This window comes from Eumetopias jubatus, unplaced genomic scaffold (genome assembly GCF_037043125.1).
Source record: "Eumetopias jubatus isolate StellerSeaLion01/CBP00866 unplaced genomic scaffold, mEumJub1_p1.0 scaffold_3, whole genome shotgun sequence".
In the NCBI taxonomy this organism is placed as follows: Eukaryota; Metazoa; Chordata; class Mammalia; order Carnivora; family Otariidae; genus Eumetopias; species Eumetopias jubatus.
This window is the reverse complement of record NW_028274809.1, coordinates 160570838-160598720: the sequence shown is the minus strand read 5'-3', so window position 1 is coordinate 160598720 and position 27883 is coordinate 160570838. Positions and strand designations below refer to the sequence as shown.

The window sequence follows — 27883 nt, the reverse complement described above, 5'->3', positions numbered from 1 at the left end:
TTATCTTCATTCATATTTTCATTTTCTCTCCCATCCTTCATATATGTTAGGAATAAGTCTTTCCATCTTTCTGTCTCTCACAGAACTCAGCATGAGGTTCTTTTCGTACATGGTAATTTCTCAGTAAATGCATGTTGAAGGTACAGACCATATCTGTGTAATGCTCAGTATGGAACAATGAACACAATCAAATGCTATTACACAGAAAACAGTTGCGGATGATATGAAATGGAAGAAAAAGGGATGCAAGAAAATAATCAGATGCAAAGGTCACCCATTACCAACATTTTGAGGAAGATAATGACTTGAAGACAACACGTTTAATAAAAGTAAGTAGCTCATTTGGTTTGGGTGCTTTTTGTTTTGTTTGGACACTGCATAATGCTCTTATGCAGATATGGTGTGATACCACTTATCAATGCAAAATATCACATGACATAAAGTAGTGAATTCAAGAAATTCTTGGTATGCTGGTGCTTATGCCCTAATACCAGGGCTACCTCCTTCTACTAAGAATTGGCCTGATTTTAGTTGAGGATTCTAAGAGAGGAAAATCAACTCTAAAGAGAAGGAAGTTACCTTGATGCCTTGAAAGCTCATAATGTGTTTTACAGTGTTCTACTTACTAGTATAGAACCATTTTATTTAGAAAAACTTTCTAGGAACTGATGCTGACAGAAATGACTGTGACTTTTACTATGAATGTTGATCTCACTTATGACACATAATGCTTATAATGTAGAAGACACTGTTGTACAACTGGTCTCCAACTGATGCACAGATCACATTTAAAACATTTACTTTTAGGGCGCCTGGGTGGCTCAGTCAGTTAAGCGGCTGCCTTCGGCTCAGGTCATGATCCCAGGGTCCTGGGATCGAGTCCCACATTGGGCTCCCTGCTCAGCGGGAAGCCTGCTTCTTCCTCTCCCTCTGCCTGCTTCTCTGCCTACTTGTGTTCTCTATCTCTCTGTCAAATAAAAAAATAAAATCTTAAAAAAAAATAAAACATTTACTTTTACTCCTAAAGTCATTGTAAAGACAGCAGAACACGTCAGAAATGGTATTAAGACATTTCAGAAATGGTATTAAGATTCTCAGGTTGTCCTAAATGACCCATTTAGTCCATGGATTACAGATGTTACAGAAAAAAAAAAAAGGAAAAAAGAAAGAAGAAAAAGAAAACAAAATATTGTGAAATCTAGAACACACAGGAAAAACAAGACATACAATTTTTCATCATTATCATACCTGCAATTAAACAAAAATGCTTATAATATTAGCATTTTTTTCTTCCTCACAAATATCAATGACTGTAGAAAAGCAGGTTGAATTAGAAGAAACATTATTTATTAATTCATCCAATAAGACATTCAAGAACATTCTCTTTTAACAAAATTTATAAAAAGCCTGTAATCTAAATAGGCACTGGGAATACACAGTGCCTACCTGGAGGATCTAATAGTCTGCTGAGGAAGATGAGCAAATAAATTACCATAGTGTGTTAAATGCTAAGAAGGGGCACACTGAGGGATGAAAACTAAGACTGACTAATCTGGTGAGGAAGCAAATAGCATTCTGGGTAGAGGGAAAAGCATAGGTAAAGGATGATGTGCGGGGGTATGGTATGGATTGAGAAAACACATGGCGTGTGGTGAGAGCTGAAGCTAGAGAGACAAAGGAAGGGATATATGATGAAAGGCCTTAAATGTTAAGCTGAGTTTGGATTTTATCCTTAAATTGGTTAGGCATGACATGCTCAGATTTGCACTTGAGACAGTTCTCTGTCAACACTGTGGAGAAGGAAGAAGACTTGAGCCAATTATAAAGTTAAGATCACAGTCTAGACTGGTGGTCTCCAAAAGCAATTATGTGCAAAATAATCCATTGAAGTGTGGGAAATTTTTCTTACACTTATTTTAATATTAAATGTCTTTAAAATTTTATTACTTTTTTAAAGATTTTATTTATTTGACAGAGACAGAGAGAGAGAGAGAGAGAGGAAGAGAGAGACAGTGAGCACAAGCAGGGGAAGCGGCAGAAGCAGAGTCTCCACCAAGCAGGGAGCCTGATGTGGGGCTCGATCCCAGGACCCTGGGATTATGACCTGAGCCAAAGGCAGACACTTAACCGACTGAACCACCGAGTTCCAAGTGTCTTTAAAATTTTAATTTTCTATGTAGGTTTTATATTTTAATGTACATGTTATTCATGTGATAATACATGTATGTAATTGATAAGTAAATATATATAAATGTATTGGTAGGTGAACGCTCAATTATTTTTTTCCCAATAGGGAATTGTATCAAAAAGTCTGGAGACCATTGGTCTAGGCCAGTTTTGTCCAATAGAAACATAATGCAAGCCACACATGTAATTTAAAAGTTTTTAGGAGCCACATTAAAAATATTACAAAATGCTTACCTCACATGATATCAAAAATTAACTCAAAATGGATCAAAGACCTAAATGTAAAAGCTAAAATATTAACTCTCAGAAGAAAACACAGGAGTAAATCTTCCTGACCTTGGATTTGGCAAAGGATTCTCAGATATTGCACTAAAAGCACAAGCAACAAAAGAAAAATTAGATAAACTGCACTGCATCAAATTTAAACAGTTTTGTGCTTCAAAAGACACCATCAAGAAAGTGAAAAGACAACACATGAAACGGAAGGGAACATTCCAAAATATGTATCGGATAAGGGACTTGTATCTAGAAAATATAAAGAACTCCTTTTTTTTTTAAGATTTTATTTATTTATTTGAGAGAGAGCAAATGTGAGAGAGCACAAGTGGTGGTGGGGGGAGTGCAGGAGGGGGAGAAGCAGGCTCCTTGCTGAACACGGAGCCTGATGCGGGACTCGATCCCAGGACATTGGGATCGTGACCTGAGCTGAAGGCAGACGCTTAACCAACTGAGCCACCCAGGCGCCCCTAAAGAACTCTTATAACTCAATAATAAAAAGACAATCCAATTACAGCATTCACAACAGTGCCTTATGCTGCAGAAAGTTCTAAATAATTACGTAAATATATCTTTGCACTCCTCATGCTTCCATGTCCTCAGAAAGCATAATGATAGGGTCAAACACACATGTATTACAGATTTTCTTTTTTTTTTTAAGATTTTATTTATTTATTTGACAGAGAGAGAGACAGTGAGAGAGGGAACACAAGCAGGGGGTAGTGGGAGAGGGAGAAGCAGGCTTCCCGCCAAGCAGGGAGCCCCACGCGGGGCTCGATCCCAGGACCCTGGGATCATGACCTGGGCCGAAGGCAGACGCTTAACGACTGAGCCACCCAGGTGCCCCTGTATTACAGATTTTCAAACATTCCCCTTGAAAGGCTGGTATAAATTTAAATTCCCATGAACTAGAATGAAAGTTCTCCAAGGACTAGGATTTTTATTTATTTTGTTCTTGAATGTAGTCAAAGTACGTTGAATAATACCTGGTACAAAGGAGGTGTTCAGTAATAAACTGTTGAATGACTGAACTTTATATAAGACCTCCTGTTTCTTCATACCCTAGCTCACAATGGGCATAATCAATCTTTAAAAGTTTTGCTAATAACCTTATATAAACAATAGAATCTTACTTTAAATTTCTTCACTTGTGAGGTTAAACATCTTTTCATATGTCAGTCAGACATTGTATTTCTTATTTAATGAAGTGATATTTATGTCCTTTTCTCACCCACTTCAAATCTTACCTACATGGTTAATTCTACTCTGTCTAAATTATTTAAAAATATCAAGGCCTTCTGTAATCTCAACTGAACCAACTTATTTTCCATTAACGTCTACTCTTCTTAATGTCCCATAAACATGTTTTGTATATTCCTTCCACTATACCTCTGTTGGTCCCCCAGTCTGAAGAAGACAGGTTATTTCCTTGCTTGACAGATCCAACGTTTTTTTTTGAAGTAGGCTCCACACCCAGCGTGGAGCCCAATCAGGACCCTGAGATCAAGACCTGAGCTGAGATCAAGAGTCAGATGCCTAACTGAGCCACCTAGGCGACCCAGACCCAACTTTTTCTTAAATTTCCCTTCAAGTTCCACTTCCTCTATTTCTGACCATGCTAGTCTTCACTGATCTCTGTTTCTCTGACACAGTCTAGCATACAATATGGCACTAAATTATATATTTTTCAATGTTTCTTGATATTCTTTCATGTGTGTTAATCTTTTCTTTCCCAACAGATGCAACTTACATGAAGATACGGTCTTATGGTGTGTGCTAAACAGTGGCATGTGCTAAACAGAGTACACACTTAAATCTTTCTGGATTGATTTTGTTCTAAGTGAATTTTGTTCATATGAACACACTGGTAGAAACCATATTCTTAGGCTGCAGAGTTTCAATATTAAAGCATGACTAATGCTCAGCATCTAAGCACTGAACTTGAAATAAAAATGTGCATAAAGTTAGTAAAAGCAGGCAAATATTACAGGTATCAGTTTATGTCTTCTATACTTCAATCTCCTGTATCTTTAAATGCGGCATATTGCTGTGGTCAATGATTTGGTGTCATAAGTGGATTCTGTGTAGAAATCTGGGGTGTTAGAAGTGGGAAGAAAGAAATTCACTTTAACTGAAATTCAAAGCAAGACAAATGAAGAATTTCTCATCTATATAGCTGAGTTTATGTTTCTTTAAGCACAATGCACATAGAATGAAAACAAGTCCTTCCCAAGTTCTTTACAAAAAGTAACTATGGATACAGTCAGGAAAAATGACTCCTGCTAAAGGTTATTATTTTTTTTGTACAGAATGTACTGAACTCAAGAAAGCACGCTTTTACAGGCTATGTGTTGGGACATTAACATAGGTACAACTTAACAATACTTCTTTGTAATTATATTCATTGCCATGTGATTTTTACCTGCACCAAGATTAAGTTCAACATCAGCTAGAAACTACTACAAGAGTACAGTTTTGTATCTAAATATTAAACAAAAATTTCAGCTGTTAGCTGGTAAAATTTTCTCATCAGGGTTATCTCCTAGCTCCCTTATCACTTCTTGACTCCAAATGAAAGTTATTCTCTTAGAGCTGTCAATGGCAGTAGCACTGCTGGTTATTACATATAATTTCATAATAGTGTAGCCCAGCCAATGTGGACATGGAGGATCTTCATCTATATCTGAGATGTCAAAGCACAATGGAGGACTGATGTTCTGTCCCAATTCCTTCAATCTTGGTATGATTTTCTTAGTATTGTCAAAACTCCAAATAAGTAAGTGCATTTATTTAGTGACTTGCTAATTAGTTACTTGTCTGAAATAACATTTGGCTTTTTGGTCTTTTTCAAGTTTAGCAGGTCAGAGGTCTGTCTCTTATTAGTATGGCATAAAAAATAAATTGTTCAATAAAAGGGCACCAATGCCAGAATGATTCCAGCTTCAGAACTCTTCAGGTTGGTGCCTGTACTTACTGCTCTGCTGGTAAATTCTTGAGAACCAAACAGCGGTCTCATGCTGACTATCTATAGTCATACGATACTTTCCCTAGTTTCTTCTACAGGTTTAAACTCTCCAGTTAACAATGAATAGAACATCAGTACTTTTTAAAGGACTATTCCTAAAACCAACCCAAATGAAGTAAGTACAACTTTCCCCAAGGACAAAAATGAGAACTCATCTACATGAGAATAAAGAGAGAAAACCAAATTTTCATTATACACCAAAGTTTGCTAGAGGAAAAAAAGTTTCGTCTGCTTTAATTTTTTCCTTTATTATAAAGCTCAATCTACTGTGAGAGTTTCAACTTAAAGTTTTATAAAACTAGACGGAAACTAAAACAAAAGGTCTACAGTATGCAGTAAATCTTGCCATTTGAAAGTTTAGAACCTTCAGAAAAGGCTATCCATTCAGATCTGCCAAAGCAAACAGAGAAGCACACACTGAGACCACGTTACTGCCTGGGTGTTACCCATTTAAGCTGCAGGTTAAAGAGCATAACCAAAACATGTAACCAGAAAATCTTGTTTGCTATTTTCAAAACAATCATGACCGAAACAAAAACATTACTTCAGATTTTCAAGTTTAGTCAAGTCAAGAAGAGCCCATTTCATTTTAATTTACTCTCATTGTATAAGCCCTTTTAACCTACCACAACTTTGTCCCAGCAAGAGTTTGATGTGATATCTCGTTATTGTTGATTATCTCCATTGAAACTTCAAAATATGAGTAAGCCTGATTTGAGAATTATAATAAAGTCAACTGTGCAATTTACTCTAGGAAACCTTAATGGGTCTAACTAACCTTTACTGAATAACCCACTATATGCCAGGCACTGTGTGATGAACTCTGCATCCATTTTCTCATTTTAATTTCATAATATACCTTGAGTAGCAACAGGCAACCTGTGAAAATTTTCAGTGACTATCGAATTTATTAACAACATGAAACTCAAAAACCAAAGGCCTAAAAATTAAAGTTTTGGATAACCATTAAAAATTATCTTTTTGGAGACTATTCAATGATACAAGAAAATGTTCAAGATGGAATTATAAGATAAATTAAACTTCCACGTTACATACCATAATATCTTAAATATGCAAGAAAATATGTGTCTATATAAATTTTGAATCGTTATCTTTGGATGGTAGGATTACCAGCAATTTTCTAAAATAAACGTATTATTTTTATAATCAGAAATTTACTCCAATTAAGCGTTACCCTAACATACCTAAATCTGGTTGCTGAATGTATGAGATTTTACATCAAACACAGTATGAATGGAATGTATTGTATAGCAGTTGAAAATAAGTTCCTTTGAAATTTTAATATATTTTGGTATAGACTAATGTATAATGAAAACTATTACGCAAACATTTCATTTGTGGCTCTGATTGAGTTGTTTTATAATGTACCTTCAGTTTCCACTGCTTTAATTTTAAATGTGAAGAATTAAATACAGATTCTCTTAAAAGCTACATTGCTTTCATCTTAAATAAGTTAAACAGAGCATAAAGTCACTGACTTCTTTACAAATATCTACTAAAAAATGAAATATAGACTTTGCAAACTTTGGAAATGTGTCAGATCCTAAAAGAGCGACCCTCTTTGCCACTGCTCAGTTTTGTGCATACAGTAGACACTCAATAAAAGATGTTGAATGAATGGGCAAAGGAATGCATAAATGTCCTCTTTGGATATCTAGACTTACTTTCCCTTCACTCAGTTTAGATGACCTGAGAAGCACTTCCTCAAAATAACCCTCTGGTTCACCATGAGATGAATGCCTGGCACCAGCTGGTAGGAGATATTAATAGTATGCCCATTAGGCACTTGTTCAAGGCACATAGATAGCTCAGTGATAAAATCTTTAGAAATATTTGGATAGTTAAGATTATTCAGAATATGAATCAGTTGTGGTTCCTTAAATCTTCACTCTAATTATTAAGAAATCAACATCTGCTTTTGGAAATTCTTTAAAAAAAAGTAAGGTAACAGCAATAATTGCTTTCCATTTTAGAAGAACCCAGCATTTAGGGCTGAAGAAAAAAGCTTGCAACAGCAAAATTCCTTTTTCTTCCCCCCCTTGTGACAAAGATTCTTTTGAAGGATTCATATGCTAAAAAAAGAAGAGAATAGACCTTTTCCTTCAAATTTCAATTTTTAGTATTTACCAATCATTTCCCACTGACAAAGAAGTCTCTTACTCACAAAAGTACATTTCTACTCCTCCCTAGGCAACATGATGCTCCAAAACAGTGATATGCTGATAATTACAAAATAGCCGAGGTCACTCTTAGTGACCTATGGAGGGAGTGGGCAGAGAATGCGAATGGAACAGGGCTTTAACTGATTTTTCAAATAATATATAATTTAGAAATACGTGCATCTTCACCAGACAGAATTAACCATTCCAACTACAAAATGACACTTGACAGTCACCTATCCTTGATCTAAAATTTTTCCAGATATTTTCTTTAACCAGTAAGGGACACAAATTCAAAGCATCCATTTGTTTTGTTATAAAATGGCCTATATCTTACATCACGGCCTTAAAGACATTCTATTCTCTGAGCCATCACTTCAAAGTTTCTACAAAAGTATTAGAGTTGGGATGAATTGTTTTTCTTACTCAGCGTGTAATGTCTCTAAATGTTTCAATCAACTCATATAAAAATAAAAGATAAGCAGCTTTGAATCCTCAAATACTCAGATGAAGAGACAATTCTACTAGGTATCTTACATCATGCTACATAAAGAAAGAGAATAAACAAGAATAAGATACAGTTGCTGACGTTGAGGAACCTTCCAAATGGCTGGGGAAATGACATGGGAAACAAGAGTTAATGAGGTAAGAGAGATGCTCTGTTGTGTCCTATGGAGAAAATAGATGTTTATAAGCACAGAGATATACTGCCCTCATTTTGGGTAGAGAAGCAAATGGGGCTGGAGAGGTGGGGCCAGGTGGAGGGGGGGCCTGGAGGTCTGGCAGAAATATTTAGATTTGATATGGTAGAAAATGGGGCAGTGAGATGTTTTTGCACAGAAGGATGAATTAAAAAGTGAGAGAAAGGAGTTAGGTAAAAAAAAATCAGCTAGGTCAACCAGAAAACTGATTAATATAATTTTTCTCTTAGTGTACTTTAAGTAGTATCTTGAGTGGATCTCCCCCGAATTTTCTGGGCTTCACAGTCTTTTACATTTTCAATCATAATACACATTCTATCTCATCTCTTTCTCTCCCTGCTTCCCTCTTTCTTTTTCTCAAAAATATGTCAAGGAATATACACAGCTGAATAAAAAACAAGAGGAACAGGAAGCATAATTAATTAATTTTAACCTGAAAACTGTTGGTACAAAAGCATTTGTAACTCACTTGAAATTAATGTGAAAATAAAATTAAAATGGTGTCATTACCACTGAATCTAATTCTAGGAAAATTCTAATGTACACTTCTATTTTACTGACCATTAAACTCACTTAAAAATACATGAAATGCATGATTATAACTTACTCTGCTTTATTCTGTGAGCAATTTAATATTTATGCATACTAAGAATAAAGTAACTTTGCACATTATCAAAAAGCATAATGTAATTACATTTAGCTTGAGTAGATAAGTAAAACAAATATATATTGATTTTACCTTTGCTTTAGTCGTCTTTTGGCCGTTGTGGGAACATTAGCACCATAGCCATAGGAAAAAAGAACCCTTTCAGCCTCATCTTCATTTTCAACTGAAAAGTATTAAAGTGTATGATGTAAAATAAGTCTTTTTTTTTTTCTTAAAAAGCACAGCAGAAGTGAAAATTAAAAAAAGGGGTCATATTAATGAATCAGGGAGCATAAGAACATTAGAAAGGGCTAACGCATAATCTCAAACAGTCCATTTGTAAGTAGAAGCATATTTCTTAAAGTATATGGTTGCTTAAATTTGTTCCATTTATTTTTAAAAGGTGTAAGGGCTTGCATCATATGACATGTTAAAGTTTCTTGTTATAAAGCATAATAATATAGACACTGGTTATTCTGAATGATTCTAAGGCTTTTTACATGGAATGTATGTTATATAATTATAAATAAGAAATGATAACATCAATTTGACTACTTCTCGATAAAAGAAATGACTATTTTTAATTAGGAAAGATGTACATTATTTTATCAGAACAACTTTATCTTAACTAGTAATAATGAAACTGTGCATTTAAGTAGGCTAATCTGAGAAAAATGTGCAGTACTAACAATGTATTGATGGCCTTTTTTTTAATTAGAAAAAAATTCAGCAAAACCATTTACTTCTAAATTCTGCCACAGTCACCCCACTCTTTTTCAGAAGGAATTTTAACTGACAGGTTAACATTTCATTGTTAAAAAGTTTAAAGGCAATGGCAATTTTACTGTCAGTTGGGATTAAAAAATAAAGTCCATAAAAACTAAAGGTTTACTAGCTCAAATTAAAGCAGTCAATGATATATAACAATTTTTATAACATCATTAACAACAACCATTATTCTAACATTAAAAAGAGAAATCTTTTTTTTTTTAAAGACTTTATTTATTTATTTGTTAGAAAGAGAGAGGGAGAGAGCACAAGCAGGGGGAGTGGCAGGCAGAAGGGGGAAGCAGGGAGCCCGATGTGGGACTCGATCCCAGGACCCTGGGATCATGACCTGAGCCGAAGGCAGCCGCTTTAACTGACTGAGCCACGCAGGCTTCCAGCAAAACCTTTCAGAAGTGTTCCAGATTTAAAGCAAAGTCACATAGTTCACATTATTAAGTGAAGCTATTTGCAGGTCCATTACTGTAATATGCATATATTTGTTGACTGATCCTTTTATGGCACACTAAGAATTTTAAATTTTTTCAGTTTTCCTTCAATTTTATCCCTATTTTTCATGGCGAACAAGGGTCAGTTCTCAGAGGCAGAATTATTAGTTGTCAGGGAAATGTGGAAGCAAGAGATGACATATGCCATTGCCAATACTGTTATCGGCTGTCATGGCTTCAGATCCAAGATGAGTTCTCCAATTCAGCTCTATCAGAATGGCAGAATGGCTCTGTTAGAGCTGGCATTTAGATACCTATCTGACTCTTGTCTCTAAATTCAGAAGGAAGAAGGTAAATGTAGTTAACATCTCAAAAACCCATCAGTTAGATATTAATGGACATCTTAAATTTGAGTTTAATACCTAATGGATTGATAACTCATGGGATAACTAATCTAGTGGTGATTTAAGTACAGAAACAATGTACTATACAACATGGTAAATGGTACTAAAGCAATATGAATGTGTCTTAATAGTACAGAGCACTGAGCAACTATATCTGAGTGCCACCATTTTTCTTAAGCTAGAAACATTAGGAGGACAATGTGTGGGGAGACTAACATTCATAGAGAAGGCACAGGAAGGCCTGTGCATGTGTAAAGGCACAGAGCTGTGAATTTTAGTAACTGTGAGATAAGTGGATGGGGTTAGCTTAGAGAACAATAGTAGTAGAGAGGTAGGTTCAGTTCCAACTGGGAATGGAACTAAAGTCTTATTTGCTAGGCTAAGGAGTTTGGATTTTATTCCACAGTCAACAAGGAACTAATAGAAAGGTGACATGACCAAAAGATTGTTGTTGTTGATGCTGACATTGTAGAAAAATAACTTCTAATAATGGGGAAAAGAATCGCCTATATTGGCACAGAGAACCCCTCACAAGTTATAGTAATAATCCAGTTGAGACATGGTCCCTAAGAGCAATGGAGGATGAAGAAAAGAAGCTAGATTCTAGACAAATGAATAGGTGTGGAGGTGAGATAAGGCACTAGATAAAGGTTGACAAAAGCTGGATGGTGATTAGACTTTAATTAACAGATCAGGAATACAAGAAAATTAGTTAAGTTTCATGGACAGAAGAAAAAATGTAAGAAATGTTACACTTTTAATGACTGCAAGAACTCTTTACAGATCTACAGAATCATTAGCCTACAGACAGTAAATGAAATTGTGGAAAGGGATAAGATTATCCAGAGAGAAGGTAAGTAAGAATTAAAGAGTTGTTGAGGAGGAAAACCCCCGGTGAACAATTAGCTAACTGTTTAGCTCGAAGAAGAGACAACAAAATCAATGGAGAAGAAAGAAAGGCAGGTGACTCTGGAGAAGCAAGAGCAGTGTCTCAAGAAATGTGACAAATGCCTTGCAGAGGTTACAAGTAGTATGAGATGGATAGCAGGTTTCCAGAATCTGGTTTTCTTTTTATATTGGAATTTATTTAGCTTCTGGGCAATACTCTCTTTCTTTCTTTTTTTTTTTTCTTTCTCTTTCTTTTAGTAGGCTCCATGCCCAGCATAGAACCCAATGTGGGATTTGAACTCACAACCCTGAGATCAAGAGTTCAACATTTAACCAACTGGGCCACCCAGGCACCCCACAATACATCTAACAACTGGATGAGCTTTTTGAAAACTAAACTCCTCAAATATCCAAATAATACACTTATTTAATTATAAAGAGCAATTCAAGTATAAATAGGCTATGTCATTTGCCACGATTACACCCTAATAAATAAAGTCTAACCATCTTCATATCAGCTGAAATTTGCTGTATTAGATGGTGATCCTTTGAAAATTGTACACAATGTAGTACTAAAAAAGAATGTTTTGTACTACATCTTTGAAATTTTTGTTACTAAGTATTCTTTAAGGATAGGAATATTCTAATTTCCATTGTGAACGGATAGAGATGAACCTAGTTTCTTATCTTCCAAGTAAAATATATTTTATTCTAAGATGATTTTAAGGTGGTTTAAACAATAGCAAAGCAAAAATGTATTTCTGTATTTTTTCTAAAGATTTTATTAAGAGGGATGCCTGGGTGGCTCAGTCAGTTAAGTGTCTGACTCTTGATTTTGGTTCAGATCATGACCTCAGGGTGGTGAGACTGAGCCCTGCATCCAGCTCTGTGCTGGGCATAGAGCCTGTTTAGGATTCTCTCTCTCCTTCTCCCTCTGCAAGCACCCCCCTCCTACTCTGCTTGGGTTGCATGTTCACTCTCTCTCAAAAAAAAAAAAAAAAATTTTATTAAGAAAATATTTACACATCTGGAAAAGCTGAAAGATGTTTATAGTGTACACTCGTATAGCTCAACATCTGGATTCTAAGTTAAACACTGCATTGTACATAATTTATCACACATCTATCACTATATACATTTATAAATCTATCTTACATTTCTAATGTATTTCCAAGTAAGTTGTAGATGTTTGTCCTTCACTTCTCAACAGTTCAACATGTAAATTATCAACTATAGTTCAATATTTATTTATAGTTCTTTTTTAAAAGAATTAAGTTTACATATGTTAAGAGGTACAAATCTTAAGTCTACCATTCAGTGAGTTCTGAGAAATATACACATGTGTAACACAAACCCTATTAAGATATAGAATTCCAACACCCTGGGAAGTTCCCTAATATCTCTTTTCCCATTTAATTTTTGGTGACAACCATCCTTAGATACAACCACTGTTCTGCATTTTTTTTTTTTACTATAGATTAGTTTCTCCTCTTCTAGATTTTTATGTAAATTTAGTCATATAAGGCTTCTAGGACTAAGCATAAAGTTTTTCAGATTCATCCATTTGCTGAAGACATCAGTAGTTTGTTTCTTTTTATTGAGGAGTAGTAGTCTACAATATAAAATGTATTATGGTTTGATTAGCCATTTTCCTGTGATAGTCTCCTGGGTTGTTGCTAGTTTTTGACTATCATGAATACAGCTCCTAATAGTATCCAGGTAGAACTCTTTTTGTATGCATATGCTTTCTTTTCTCTTGGGCAAAATACATAGGAATAGAACTGCTGTGTTATTGGATAGGTTGTTTGGTTTTATACCAAATTGCAGTTGTTCTATATTCTCACTAACATTGTTATAACCAGTCTTTCTAACTTCAGCCATTTTGGTAGGTACAATCAAATCTGTATTTTATAGAGATTCCTCTGACTCCAGGGAAGACACTGAAGACAAATTTGGAAACTTGCAGTTATCAGATATTGACCCTAGAAGTGGAAGAAAGATACTGATAGGAATGAAACAAAAGTTTTCCTTAAATGGGCCTACAAATATAACATACCCTTTACAAGAAAATGTGCACAAAATGGATTTGAATTCAACTTCAAATGAAGTTTAAACCCACTTGATAAGAATGTCCCTGATATTTCTGACTTTCGAACAAAAATAATGTGCTGTAGCAAACATCTCAGTCGATGGTGAAAGGTTAATTTAAAATATTCCTTAACACCAAGGATAACACAGGAAGATTGTGTAGTTAGAGGAAACAGAAGAAGTAGAAATTGAAGGTCCAGGATTATAACCAGGTATATTCAAGGAATTTGTTTTCTACGACTCATTCAAAGCGTCACCTCCCCTCTTAGGTACTGTATTCCTCAACACCAAGGTGGAATTAACTTACAACCTCTTCTGTATTTCCACTGAGAAATGCCTATTTCTTGCTAATAGCATGTATCTTGCTACTTTATCTTCAATATGTTTGTCTTTTTTTTTTTTTTAAGATTTTTTTATTTATTTGACAGAGAGAGACAGCGAGAGAGGGAACACAAACAGGGGGAGTGGGAGAGGGAGAAAGAGGCTTCCCGCTGAGCAGGGAGCCTGATGCGGGGCTCCACCCCAGGACCCTGAGATCATGACCTGAGCTGAAGGCAGACGCTTAACGACTGAGCCACCCAGGCGCCCCAATATGTTTGTTTCTTCCAGTGGTCTAGGTTAGGAACTCTCATCAGGAAGAATTATCATGTGAACTCCAAAGCCCCAGATCCTGGCACATGTAAACTTTTAACTGTTCGATGAGGAACTGTATAAATGAAAAGATAAAATCTGTCATAGTTAACTGATTTTTTAAGTGCCAACTACTGAAATTAAGATTAATTAATTTTTAAAATGTAAGATATATATTTTTTGAAAGTCACCAACTGGATTTTAAAGAAACATACCAAAGCGGTTTTAGAAACAATACCAGGTTCCTTGTGCTGCCAGAAAAAGAGTTGTGTGTGTGAGATAGTGGGAGACTTACTTTCTGCAGTTTGCATTATTATTTCATCGAGCTCTCTTTCCAATCTCTCATAAATGTCTAGCCTTGCCTGATGCTCAGAGTTTCGTGACTGAAGTTCAGTAATGCGTTTTTCAGAAGAAGCTTGGAGACTGTAAAATTCTTTAGTTAAAACCTAACAGTGGAAGAAAAAAAATTGCAAAGGCAGAATTAAACAAGGTTAACAGTTAAAGACAAATATGTGACACAAAAATACTTTCACATTTTTTCCCCTCTAATGATTTTAATATGAGAAAGTAGCTCGATTGAGATGACTGAGGACGTAGGATACATTTATTTCTAAGGCAAATAATTCATTCATCTGTAACTGAAAATTATCAAGCACGTTATTGTATGAAGTGAATAAAAAACAAATTTAAAACTTTGAAATAGTTATAGGAGTAAGATTAGCATTTACTTGTTAGAACTAAGAAAATGCAGGAGTGCCATACTTACCAGAAGGTCATTTATTTGGCAATTTTAGCCACTGGAGAAAGGCTTGCAGGCTTACAAAGCTGTGTGTAAAAATGATATACTCATCCTTCAGTTTTCCATCAGAGCTTATTTCATCTATGCTTACCATGGTTTTAATGAGATTTCTGGTTTCTTGAACAATCATAAATTCAAAGCAACAGATTAAAATGATAAATATGAAGTGCACTTGGGGCAGTAACAAAAAATGCCTTTGTATAGAAAGGAAGGAGTTAAAAAATTATAAAAAAAGAGATATGGAAATTGGAGTTATTTTGTATAAGAACAAAAAATCCTACATTCTTCAATGGTGATATGTTGAAGGAATCACTATGATGATAATGAATTCACTAAAAAAAAAGGAGATATTTCTAGTGGCACAGGAAATGTTTTAATGCTTAAATTATACTCCAATTATCTAGAGAGTTGACTAACTAGAACAGACTAAATTATGCAGTGGTATTACACTTGCTTCCCAGTACAGCATAAGCAATGTAGTACTTCCTTAGAAGCAACAGAATATTATGGTTAAGAGTATGGGTTTGTATCCAGAAAGAGTTGTATTTCAATGCTGGCTTTGACACTTATTAGTTGTGGATCTTAGGCAATTATTCTGTCTAGGCCTACCTCAAAACATTGTTGGAAGGATTACATAAGATGATATATTCGCAGAGCTAATTATTAGCACAGTGCCTAGAATACAAGTCTGTATGTAAGTCTGAAAAATACAATTACTACTGTAAGAATTATGAGAACGTTGTATTAAATGGCTCGCAGACATAGAGATCCACCTGCTTAATTGCTTGGAATTCTCTATAATGAAACAATTTTTAACACAACTTATTTTCTCTCATGACATAAAGTTCCCTTAACAAATGTATGTGATTGTATGCTTCCAAGATGTGGAAAAAGGAAAAGATGCAGATCTATTTCCAGGTTTTACAAACAGAAATTACAGTTTCCTTAACCTATTCTATCTTATTTTCCTTTAATTATTTCCATCAAAACTTCTCCCCAAAGTAAATTAAACATTATCCCCCACCTTCCACATTTACTCCTTTGGAGGATAAAGAAAGAATAACATGGGAATAATGATGATTATGATGATAATTATAATGATGATGATGGGATGATTTTAGTGTCCCTGACTGGATCAGAAAAAGAAAATTCATCTTTTAGTATTATTTCTTCTTTATTCTTGCCAGCTGGGAATATGTTTTCTAGAGACTTATTAATTCATTATAACTAAATTGCTAGTCAGTGAAATAATCTAGAGCTTTCATATAATTTATTATATTGAGATGTAATTCATTAAGACTTTGGTGGCTGATGACACTAATTCCACGGTCAAAAGAGAGGATCAGTAAGGACACTGCTAAATGATTATTCTCACAGCACAGCTGATACTTTTCATTTGTACCCTACCTCCCTCAGTAAAAACACCACACAATGAAAAACTGCAGAAGTGGATCTCTAAAGAGATAAACAATCAAAATGTTGAAGATGGGGTATTTCATAAAGTATTATTTTAATAAGAGATTTTAAAAGTAGTATTAAATTGAGAGATACAATTTAAAATTCTCTCTTCATAACACAGAGGAGAGATCGCCAGAAACACCTGACACCTCTGTACTCTATGGTGGAGAATTCCCTTTTACTGTGGATTTGTCTGAGTGGTTGCTATAAATACATTTATTACTGAAAAGCCAAAGAAGATCTTGATTATTAGACCTATGGAAGGTTATCATAGGAAAGATTCTTTAGGAAAAACCAATACATGAACATTTGAGTTTGAACATGAATGCATAAAATAGATCATCAGCTGCTTTTAGAAATCCATTAGATATTAAGATTTCACAGTGGATATTTCCTTCCTTTAAAAACAGAATGATAATACAAAACTATAGGTCAATAATTGCTTTAAAAAGAGATAAAAATATAAAGCCAGTGTTCTGGGAGACTTTGCCAATTGATAATTAAAGTACAATAAATTGTCTCCAAGCTATAAATCAATGAGAATATTGGGTAAAAGACACAGAAAAGTATATAAATACAACAAACTTTATCCTTCACAAATTTATTTCTCTCTAAATTCATTATAAAAAAGAACTGTTTTAGAAATACTTTCCAGTATTACAGAAAAATGGATTAGAACAATAGTACAGTTTAGTAAAACTTGTCAAACCATTCATTCATTCATTATTTACTGAGCGTCTACCATCAGCAAAGCACTGTGTTAGGTATTGGTGACACAATGATAAATGATTAGTCCCTGTCCCCTCAAGGCTCCCAGTTTAATGGAAGAAAAAATGTAAAGAAATTCCCCTAAAGCCTCAGTTTTATCAATCAGTTTTCAGAATCATAGTATGTTTTACAAAGTTTTCTCCATAACCTTTACACACAAAAAACCCCACAATAATTGCTAGTCAACTCATTCACTAACCAAGTGGGTAGGTCTATGGGAGAGTGGTTTTCATACTGCAAGTTGTAACCTAAGAGATCATGAAATCAATATGGACTGCAACCATCTAAAAATAGTAAAATAGAATGGTTCAGGAAACATCAGTACCGTGTGTTGTAAAGTATTATTTAGTGAAATGTCTGTGTCAGAAGTACAGAGAAGGAAGTGCTGCCCTGTCTTCCTATCTATACCTCCCATCCCCCTTCTACCTACCCTGAGACACACCCTCAAGCACAGTCATCCAATTTGGGGAAAAAAAAAAACAACAAAAAAGGGAAGGCATTTTGCTAGGAATTATGAAATCTGAACCATGGAAAATATAACTTGTAAAAGATGAATTTCAAATTAGAGCCGATCAAATAGTCTAATTGAAAATGTGTGGGAGAATCTGCTGTTGCAGATTATGACTACAGTAGGTTCCAGAAGAAGGTATTTGAAAAAGTTTTAAATGCTGAACACTGGTTTGCTTTAGAAGTATACACCACCTACAATTTTTGCTTCTGTTTTTTTAAATATATATGTATTTAATATCATCTTTATTTTTTTTCCTAAGGCTTTATTTTCTGTGAGAACCTTTATCTTGTTAATCCTAGTTTTACCTATTACTTTTCAGAAATGTAATCTCTGAGAGATTATTGTAATGAAAACTTACATCATTAGCTAATTAATCATGCTAATGACATTATTACATCTTTCAATTTTTTAAATGAGTATTTCCCACAAATCTAAAATATTCAGGAACATGACTACATGTAACCATAGAATACATGAATATAGCAAAAAATTTGGTTCAAAATATACTAACTGAAAATTGTTTAATTATCAACTATTTAAATAAATTCCAATTTTTACTATAATAAATAATGCCATGATATAGTCCATTAATATAAACCTTTACAAGCATCTCTTATTATTTCTTCAGGTAAAATTCCTTTAAAATTACTGGATCAAATTTTTTTTAAGGATTTTATTTATTTATTTGAGACAGAGAGAGGGGAGAGGGTGTGCACGAGCAGGGTGAAGGGCAGAGGGAGAAGCAGACTCCCTGCTGAGTGGGGAGCCCAATGTGGGGCTCAACGTGGGGCTCGATCCCGGGACTCCAGGATCATGACCTGAGCTGAGGGCAGCTGCTTAATGGACTGAGCTACCTAGGTGCCCCTACTGGATCGATTTTTTAAGGACTTTAACATAGGTCACCATATTGTCCTCCAGAAGAGATGTTCTGTTTTCTAACTGCTTGAGGTTTCCCTTTTAAGGGTACTCTTGCCAGCAGTTTGAAAACAACAAACAGACCCATGTAAAAGTAGAAAAGAGTTTAATTTTACATTTCTGTAGTGCTTAGGGAGAATACATGTTTTTGTCTATTTCTCGGCAATTTGCATGTCTTTTCTTGGAAACAGTTCATTCCTTCTTCCCACCTATTCTCTAGAAGAGGAAGGTATGTCCTTTTGATAAGAGATCTTTTAAAAGTAAGGAGACAAGCCTTTTCTCTTACATAACATGAATATTACTTTTCAGTCTTCATTTTGCCCTTTAATATTATTCAAACTTTTTTTTAAACACGGAAGCATTAAAGATTTTATTTTTCCTATATGATTTCTTCCTGTTTTTAATCAACAGATCAACAGAATTAATCCCCAAACTGACATAATATAAAATTTCATCTGTATTTACCTTTTTTAAAAAGATTTTTAAAATTTTTATTTATTTGACAGCACAAGTAGGCAGAGCGGCAGGCAGAGGGAGAGGGAGAAGCAGGCTCCCCGCTGAGCAGGGAGCCCAATTGGACTCAATCCCAGGATCCTGGGATCGTGACCTGAGCTGAAGGTAGTTGCTTAACCGACTGAACCACCCAGGCGCCCCTGTATTTACTTTTAATAGTTTTACAGTTCTGTATTTACATTTAGCTAGGATCCATCTGAGTTTTACTTTGATATGCAATGTGAAGCATACAAGTAACTATTTTCTTTAAATACTCAAATGATGATCACAGCACTATTTGTTGTCCAATCCACTTTTCCCCCAATTTGTAATATAACCTTTACAATGAATACATTCTTTTTTTTTTAAAGATTTTATTTATTTGAGAGAGAGAATGAGAGATAGAGAGCACGAGAGGGAAGAGGGTCAGAGGGAGAAGCAGACTCCCCGCTGAGCAGGGAGCCCGATGCAGGACTCGATCCCGGGACTCCAGGATCATGACCTGAGCTGAAGGCAGTTGCTGAACCAACTGAGCCACCCAGGTGCCCTCAGAATGAATTTTAAAATGTGATACATATTTCTTATTTCTTTTTAACAATCTTCAAAAACTGATTATTCTTGGGGCACCTGGGTGGCTCAGTCGGTTGAGCATCCAACTCTTGGTTTTGGCTCAGGTCATCATCTCAGTGTTGAAAGACTGAGCCCCACTTTCAGTGGGGAGTCTGCTTGAAGATTCTCCCCTTTTGCCCCTCCCACCATATGCACACGTGCTCTTTCTAATAAATAAGTAAACCTGAAAAATTGATTGTTTTTTCTTCTACTTATACTACAAATTACTTTGTTCAGTTAAAAAAGAGCATGCTAGCATTTGATTAAAAATATATCACTTGAGGGCGCCTGGGTGGCTCAGTTGGTTAAGCGACTGCCTTCGGCTCAGGTCATGATCCTGGAGTCCCGGGATCGAGTCCCGCATCAGGCTCCCTGCTCGGCAGGGAGTCTGCTTCTCCCTCTGACCCTCCCCCCTCTCATGTGCTCTCTCTCTCTCAAATAAATAAATAAATCTTAAAAAAAAAATATATCACTTGATAAAAATAGAAAAATATGTAATATTGCATATTACCTTTCAGATAGTATTTCTTATATATTAGTGAAGTTGTATGCTTTTCTTGATATAGGCTCTGCACTATTCCAAGTAATTATATATTTTTAGTTGCTATTGTGAATGATCTTTTTCTTTCTTTCTTTTTCCTAGCAATTCTAGTCCTTTTTGTTACACGTCTTTCTGAAATATACATATTTTGTGTGTGTGTGTGCACATGTACACATGCAGGGCAGTGCTAGGTCTTACAGGTAAAATAAAACTAAATATGATTTTGACCTTGTACTTATTAAGCTTACGTGTTAAGCTAATTTTATTACATTTTTAAATTATTTTTTAAAATTAAACTCTATGCCCAAAGTGAGGCTCTAACTCCTGACCCCGAGATCAAGAGATGCATGTTCCACTAACTGAGCCAGCCAGGAGCCCCATGTTATGCTACTTTTTTTTTTTTTTTTAAGATTTTTTTTTTTTCTTAAGATTTTTTTTTTTTTTTTATGAGAGAGAGAGAAAGGGAGGAGGGGGTGAGTGTGTGAGCAGGGGTGGGGAACAAAGGGGAGATGGAGAGGGTGGGGAAAAGAATCTCAAGCAGACTACATGTGGAGCATGGAGTCCAACATGGAGCTCAACCTCACCAACCTGAGATCAGGACCTGGGCTGAAACCAAGAGTTGGACGCTTAGCCTATGGAGACACCCAGGTGCCCCTGTTCTGCTAATTTTAAAAGAAAAGTCTATATATGTACCTCTAATTTTTTCTGATATTTTTCACATTCCAATTGACACTGTGTGAGATTTCTTGCAGTTTCCTCTTGGATAAGTTGAACACGCTCACTTTCAAAAGATTTTAATTTACTTTGATGGAGATATTCTGTTACTTTGCTTTCTGTACTAAGTTGCAGTTCTCTGTACCTGAAAGAAGCAGAATGATTATGAGACTCTACAGAAATCTCAATGATTTATATAAACATAAACATTACTTCTACTTTTTCTACACCCCCATATTATTATGTAGTTAATAACTTATATTTATACAGCAAAGCTTTTGTAAATAATTTAGAAGGGCATATGTATGGAAATATGCTAAGTCTGGAGAAGAAAACATACTAACTAAACTACTTCTATTGCTCCCTTATTTTTATTCCTTCCATCCCCAAATAATTATTGCCTATTATTTTGTAAGACATTTAAAATAAAAAATAGTAAGAGCAAGTTTCAGTTATATTGCTTAAAATGATTTAATTTCTATACATTTCAAAGGCCTTCTTAAATCTATAGCAAAACTGATTCCAAGCTTGCTGTTTCTAAGTAATGTCAGATGGAGGATGGCAGGAAATATGCACATTGGACTGCAAATTCTTAGGACTTTTGTAAAATAAATTTTTAAGTTAGTAAATATATATATTTGGATATTACAAGAAAACATAATGCACAGATTACTGAGATAAATATATAACAAGTAGTAATATTACAACACAGATAAGGAACGTTTTCTTCATTCCATAGGTCTAACTAGTAATAAAACCCTTTCCATATATAAATCACCACCTATTATAAATTTGAAAATTTTTTAGGATGATTATGTTCTAGAGAGAAAAACACAGAAACATTATACTGTTTTAGGAGCCTATTATGAGCCCAATAGAATGCTAGATTATGTTATTAAAATTCATTTATTCAAATATTTAGCTAGTCACTATGCTAGGTAAATGTATATATAATGGTAGACAAGACGGTTTCCCTCCTCTTAAACAAGTTAGTTTTCTGGGGAAGATAGGCAAATAAACATGAAAATTCAATAGAGTATGGCAAGTGCTTCAATAGGGTAGTCCCTAGGTTCAATGGGAACATAGAGGAAGGAGAGACATAATTTGGTTTGTATGGATGTACGTGTGTGGTGGGGAGTGTATGAGGAGGTTTGGGGTGGGAAGTGCTGTAGAGAGAAGAAACAAGAGTATGTGTACAGCAGGGAAGCAGCACAGTGTATTTTATCCAGGGTATCTCATGTAATCCTTATCACAACTCTATTAGGGATTTTTCAGATGAAGAACCAAAGGCTCAGGTGATGTCAGAGAATTTCCTTAACAGGAAGAAGCTGCCAGTAAATTTCAGGTTGGGTCTCAAATCCAGCTCTATTTAGACTCTACAGCAATGATCTTTCCATGACTATGTGATATTCTTAACTGAGATTTCTGAGGTCAGATAAGCTTTTTAAAGGTCATTTCGCTATGTGACAATAACAAAAACATTCAAAGTACAGTCAGAGAAGATATGGATTAGGTATTTGCTCTTGGCTACTTCACTCTTGATACTTTTTTGTCTTTGATAAAAACATTTCACATTCAGATTGGTGGAAGTTCAATGTATATTGGTACACATGATTTAAGATATAGCAAGGCTTTTAAATAAATGCCAGCTTGTGTGTTTAACTTTTTGGAAAGTCCTGCCAGTAATTATATATATATATATATATATATATATATAAAACTTTCCACAATTTTACTTTAAAAATATCTTTTTATACAGATAAGCAAACAATGACAATAATTTTTTATTGAGACATAATATATACACTGTAAAATTAACCCTTAAAAGTATATAATTCACTTTTTATAGTTTTTGGTATATTCACAAAGTTGTGCATCACCATTATCTAATTACAAACTGTTTCTATCACCCCAAGTAGGAAACTCGTGTTCATTTAGCAATCAATCCCTCTCCATCCCCCTCTCCCCCCAGGCCCTGGCAACCACTACTCTACTTTCTTACTGTATGGATTGGCTTACTCTGGACAACGCATATAAATGGAATCATATAATATGTGGCTTTTTGATGTTTTCAAGGTTCATCCATGTTGTACCATGAATTAGTACTCCATTCCTTTTTATGGCTGAATAATATTCCACTGCATGGATATACCATAATTTGTTTATCCATTCATCAGCTCTTGGACATATGGGTCGTTTCTACCTTTTTGGCTATTACGAATAATGTTACCATGAACATTTGTGTAGAAGTTTTTGTGTAAACATGTTTTTGTTTCTCTTAGTTATATACCTAGGAAAAGAATTGCTAGGTCAAATGGTCATTCTATTTTTTTTTTTTTAAAACTTCAACCTCTTTTTTTAAAAAACTTTTTTTAAGATTTTATTTATTTATTTGAGAGAGAGAGTGAGATAGAGAGAGAGCATGAGAAGGGAGAGGGTCTGAGGGAGAAGCAGGGAGTCCGATGCGGGACTTGATCCCGGGACTCCCGGATCATGACCTGAGCCAAAGGCAGTCGCTTAACCAACTGAGCCACTCAGGCGCCCCGGTCATTCTATTTTTTAACTTCTGAGGAACCACCAAACTGCTTTCCAATGTGGCTGGACTATTTTACATTCCCACCAGCAGTTATGAGGGTGCTGATTTCTCCACATCCTTATCAACACTTGCTATCGTCTGTTTTTCTTTTATTATAGCCATTCTCGTGGGTGTGAAGTGGCAAAAAAAAAAAAAAATTCTTACTCAAACATTTATTAATTCAACATTTTACTGACATGAAAGTGTCTCTGGGGTAGGTTGTTTTATAAATATAAATGTATAAAACATGTGTGAAAACAATATCTATTTTGTGTGCTACACTAGGGAACACACTAGACTGCATTAGCAAAATAAATTCTAAATAAGTCATTTAGAAGGTGATATTGATCTTTAAAATTGCTTTGAAAAGATTAAACTGCGAAGTTTGCCTTCTTATGGATTCAAGACATTGTTGGGTAATCAATGCCAACTCCAAATGGGAAATTACAGGCTCAGCTTTTAGCTCCACTTGTTCTTATTCATTACACAGCACTTGAAAGTTACTTTTAGCACTATTACTCTTCCCTATATTGAAAAGTTAAATAACGATAGTTATCTCCTAGAAATTTGAGAACACTAGGTTTACTAAATTGACACTTCTAGAAAAGTCAAGTGATAATTCTAAAGGACGACTATATTCCTGCATTGTTTATCCAATGAAAGACTCTGTCTCCAGTCATGATGCCTGTGTAAAAATTCTGAATTTGTTCAAGTGAGCTGCGATGATGCTGAAGAAACATTAGAGCGGCAAAAGCAGTTCCAGCATGAGGACTGGACAATAAGAGCGAGCACCGCCATCCCAGGAAATTCCCGCTTGCTTGCTTTGCTAATCTAACCTGTCACATTTTACTTTGTTGATTCTGACTTCTCATCTTATTCTCATAATGTAAATATCTTATTTGAACGAAGTCATTATTATTCACATGTTAACAACTGTATGTTTCACATTCCAATAGGGTAGTAACCCTAAGAGGTCAAATTTCCTATAAAGTTAAAAGTATAATCAGAATCTCCAACTATCCTCACAATGATCTCATCCCAGGCCCCAATTTAGTTAGATTATGCTACATCTGTAACTGGGTTTTTAGTTTTTGTAAGACTCACCCATATATCACATAGTGCTTTAAAAATAGTAATATAAAATTCTAGAATTAATTGTTTGCTCTTAAAGAATACACTACAACAGATTTTTAAGCTGGAGATATAAGGAGACAGGTTAAAAGGTGAAAACCACCTATTAAACAGAGAGCTACAGACATGCTGACCATAAGAAACGCTCTCAGGCTATGGCGAAGTAACTCCAAGTAGCATAGTATGTTCTGCAATGCTAAGAAATAACTGAAGGAGAAAGATCAACATGGCATTCAATTCTCAGAAATGGTAGAACTCATTGGAACAAAAGCACTGCATAAAATACTAAATAACAACAGGTTTTTGTTTTTTTTATAAATAAGGTTTATTTATTTATTTTAGAGAGTCAGAGACAGAACATGAGTGGTGGGCCAGAGGGAGAGGGAGAGACAATCTCAAACAGACTCTGTGCTGAGTGAGCATGGAACTGGAAGCCGGGCTTGATCTCATGACCCTGGAATCACAACCTGAACGGAAACCAAGAGTCGGATGCTTAACTGACTGCGCCTCAATAACAACAGGTTTTTATAACAATATTTATATGAGCAGTCTTTATATATACACTATGGTGAAAGTCTTGCTCATTACACTCTGATTATTAAGCCAAGAAATGTATATGGTTTATTTCCAACTCTATCAACAAGGTTATCATCGGGTAAAAAGGTGAAGGACCTATATAATTATTAACCGTTTATTTAATCTCAGTTTTTTTTTTTATTCCAACAAGTAACAGCAACTAATCTTTGAATTTTGTCCACAAAATGTTCATGGCTATCCCAATATTAAAACTGGATATTTAGATACCCAAGCAGATTATATTCAGGAGTGACGTTTCTGTAATCACCAGGACCAGGAAGTGGTCCTTCTGTTAAGAAACTGTAAGAGCTGGTCCAATCTGGAAGGAAGGAAGCGCAGCAGTGGAGGCAAGGCGTTTGTCTGGGTGCCAGAGGACAGCCGCGTGTGGACAGAGTATAGGAAGCAAAACCTGCACAAGAAGAATGGCAGAGAAGCTAAGCAGAGTAACAGGATTTCCAGTGACCCGCAAAGGTTCAGGGGATCTTTAGTAGTCAGGCATTAGGTAGATTAACTGAGAGAAAGGATTGAAAGGTATTCTGGGTCAATACAGCGAAAACACTGTGGGACTCAGAAAAATACAAAACAGTCACAGTTGGACCACTACATCCTTTGTGTGAGGAGGATTATCTAATTCTAAATTTCAAAATCAATGGGGCAGAGGCTGCTGATAAACTTGCCACATGTAAAAGGAGTGCTTTGAAACAGAGATGCACCTGAGTCTCCAGATAGGAAGCCTTTGGTGGATTTTGCTGTGGGAAATCGGAGTTGACGAGGGCTGACATCTCTAATCAACTGAGAATCAGTCTTACCTAGGTGGGCTACCAATCTCATTTTACTTTGCTGTCTGCAACTCCTCTTCCTCCTTATTCTTTTTTTTTTTTTGAAAGATTTTATTTACTCATGAGAGAGAGAGAGACCCCAGCAGACTCCTCAATGAGCTTGGAACCCAATGCTGGTGGGGGGAGGTGCCGCCAATCCCATGACCCCGAGATCACCACCTGAGCTGAAACCAAGAGTCGGTTCCTCAACCGACTGCGCTGCCCAGGGGCTCCTTCTTCCTTATTCTTTTTAAAGATTTTATTTACTTATTTGACAGAGAGAGAGGCAGTGCGAGAGGGAACACAAGTAGGGGGGGAGTGGGAGAGGGAGAAGCAGGCTTCCCGCTGAGCAGGGAGCACGATGCGGGGCTCGATCCCAGGATCCTGGGATCATGACCTGAGCCGAAGGGAGACGCCCAACGACTGAGCCACCCAGGTGCCCCCCTTATTCTTTTAATAAGGCCTCACTGAGTTGATGTTCCTTTTCAAATTATTCATTTTGGTTAAGCTAATAACTAATCCACACCTCAACTAATCTGTGCGCCTGCTATTTCTAATTCCTATGGGATAAGGCTCATTTTTCATTCTTTTTACAGAGAATTTTGATTGTGTTTCTAGACTTATACCACATGTATTTCTAAACTTTTTTTTTTAAGGATTTTATTTATTTATTCATGAGAGACAGAGGGAGAGAGAGAGAGAGAAGCAGAGGGAGAAGCAGGCTCCCAAGGAGCAGGGAGCCCGATGCGGGACTCGATCCCAGGACTCTGGGATCATGACCTGAGCCGAAGGCAGACGCTTAACCATCTGAGCTACCCAGGCACCCTGTATTTCTAAACTTGTATCACATGTTCAAAATGTCTCTGGATAAATTACTGAATAATTAACCAAACCCTAAGATTCACTTACTCCAACTAAGAATTGAGAAAAAAATCTCCTGTTCATTTGGATTTTCTGCTTCTGTGGCTGAGAAAAACCTAATTGTTGCAGGTTAAAGAAACAAAACCACTGAGTTTTTAATTATGTCTAAAGCTTTTTTTTTTCTGGTTCTCAACAGTATATATTTATCTGTATATTTATAGCTATAGATCTATATCTAATAGTACATTAACTAGTATTCTACCAACTACATATTTAAAGCATACTCAGAGTGAGGCACAAGAAGACACAATACTTTTTACAAAAGTATATTTTTAATTTCTTCTTTTAAAATTGCTATTTTCTATAGGGCTAACTTTCCATTAACCAAAATATTTCATTCATCAACATCTAATTCATTTAAAAATACTTATTGGACACCTATGTTAGGTATTACTTATTAGATACCAGTGAAACACAAACTGCATCACTACTCTCCAAGGAACTCACATTATAACGGTGGGAGATAAATGTAAGGTGATAATGCTAATAAATTCTAATAAAAATGCGCAGAGTACGGGAACAGAGAATGATAGAGATAGTCATGGTGCTATTTTAAAGACGCTGGGCAGCAGTCAGTTAAGCGTCTGCCTTTGGCTCAGGTCATGATCCCAGGGTCCTGAGATTGAGTCCCACATCGGGTCCCTGCTCAGAAGGGAGCCTGCTTCTCCCTCTGCCTGCCGCTCCCCTGGCTTGTGTTCTCTCTTTTTCTGACAAATAAGTAAATAAAATCTTAAAAAAAAAAAAGAACTTGGGCAGGGAAGGCATTTCTGTTAAGGTGATATTTCAGTAAAGACAAGTATATGAGCGTTTACTAAA

At 35.5% G+C, this 27883-nt stretch overlaps 1 protein-coding gene across 3 annotated transcripts in view; it reads right to left on the bottom strand.

Annotated features, from left to right (window-relative positions):
• PIBF1 (progesterone immunomodulatory binding factor 1) overlaps positions 1 to 27883 on the bottom strand; it is a 231209-nt gene that overhangs the window by 89220 nt on the left and 114106 nt on the right. For all 3 annotated transcript variants that reach the window (XM_088021857.1, XM_088021859.1, XM_028106141.2), the window contains exons 11-13: positions 21026 to 21191; positions 14535 to 14685; positions 9109 to 9199 (exon numbers count right to left, since the gene is read on the bottom strand). In XM_088021857.1, coding sequence (XP_087877983.1) covers positions 9109 to 9199; positions 14535 to 14685; positions 21026 to 21191 — 408 coding nt within the window. The remainder of the gene's footprint in view (positions 1 to 9108; positions 9200 to 14534; positions 14686 to 21025; positions 21192 to 27883) is intronic.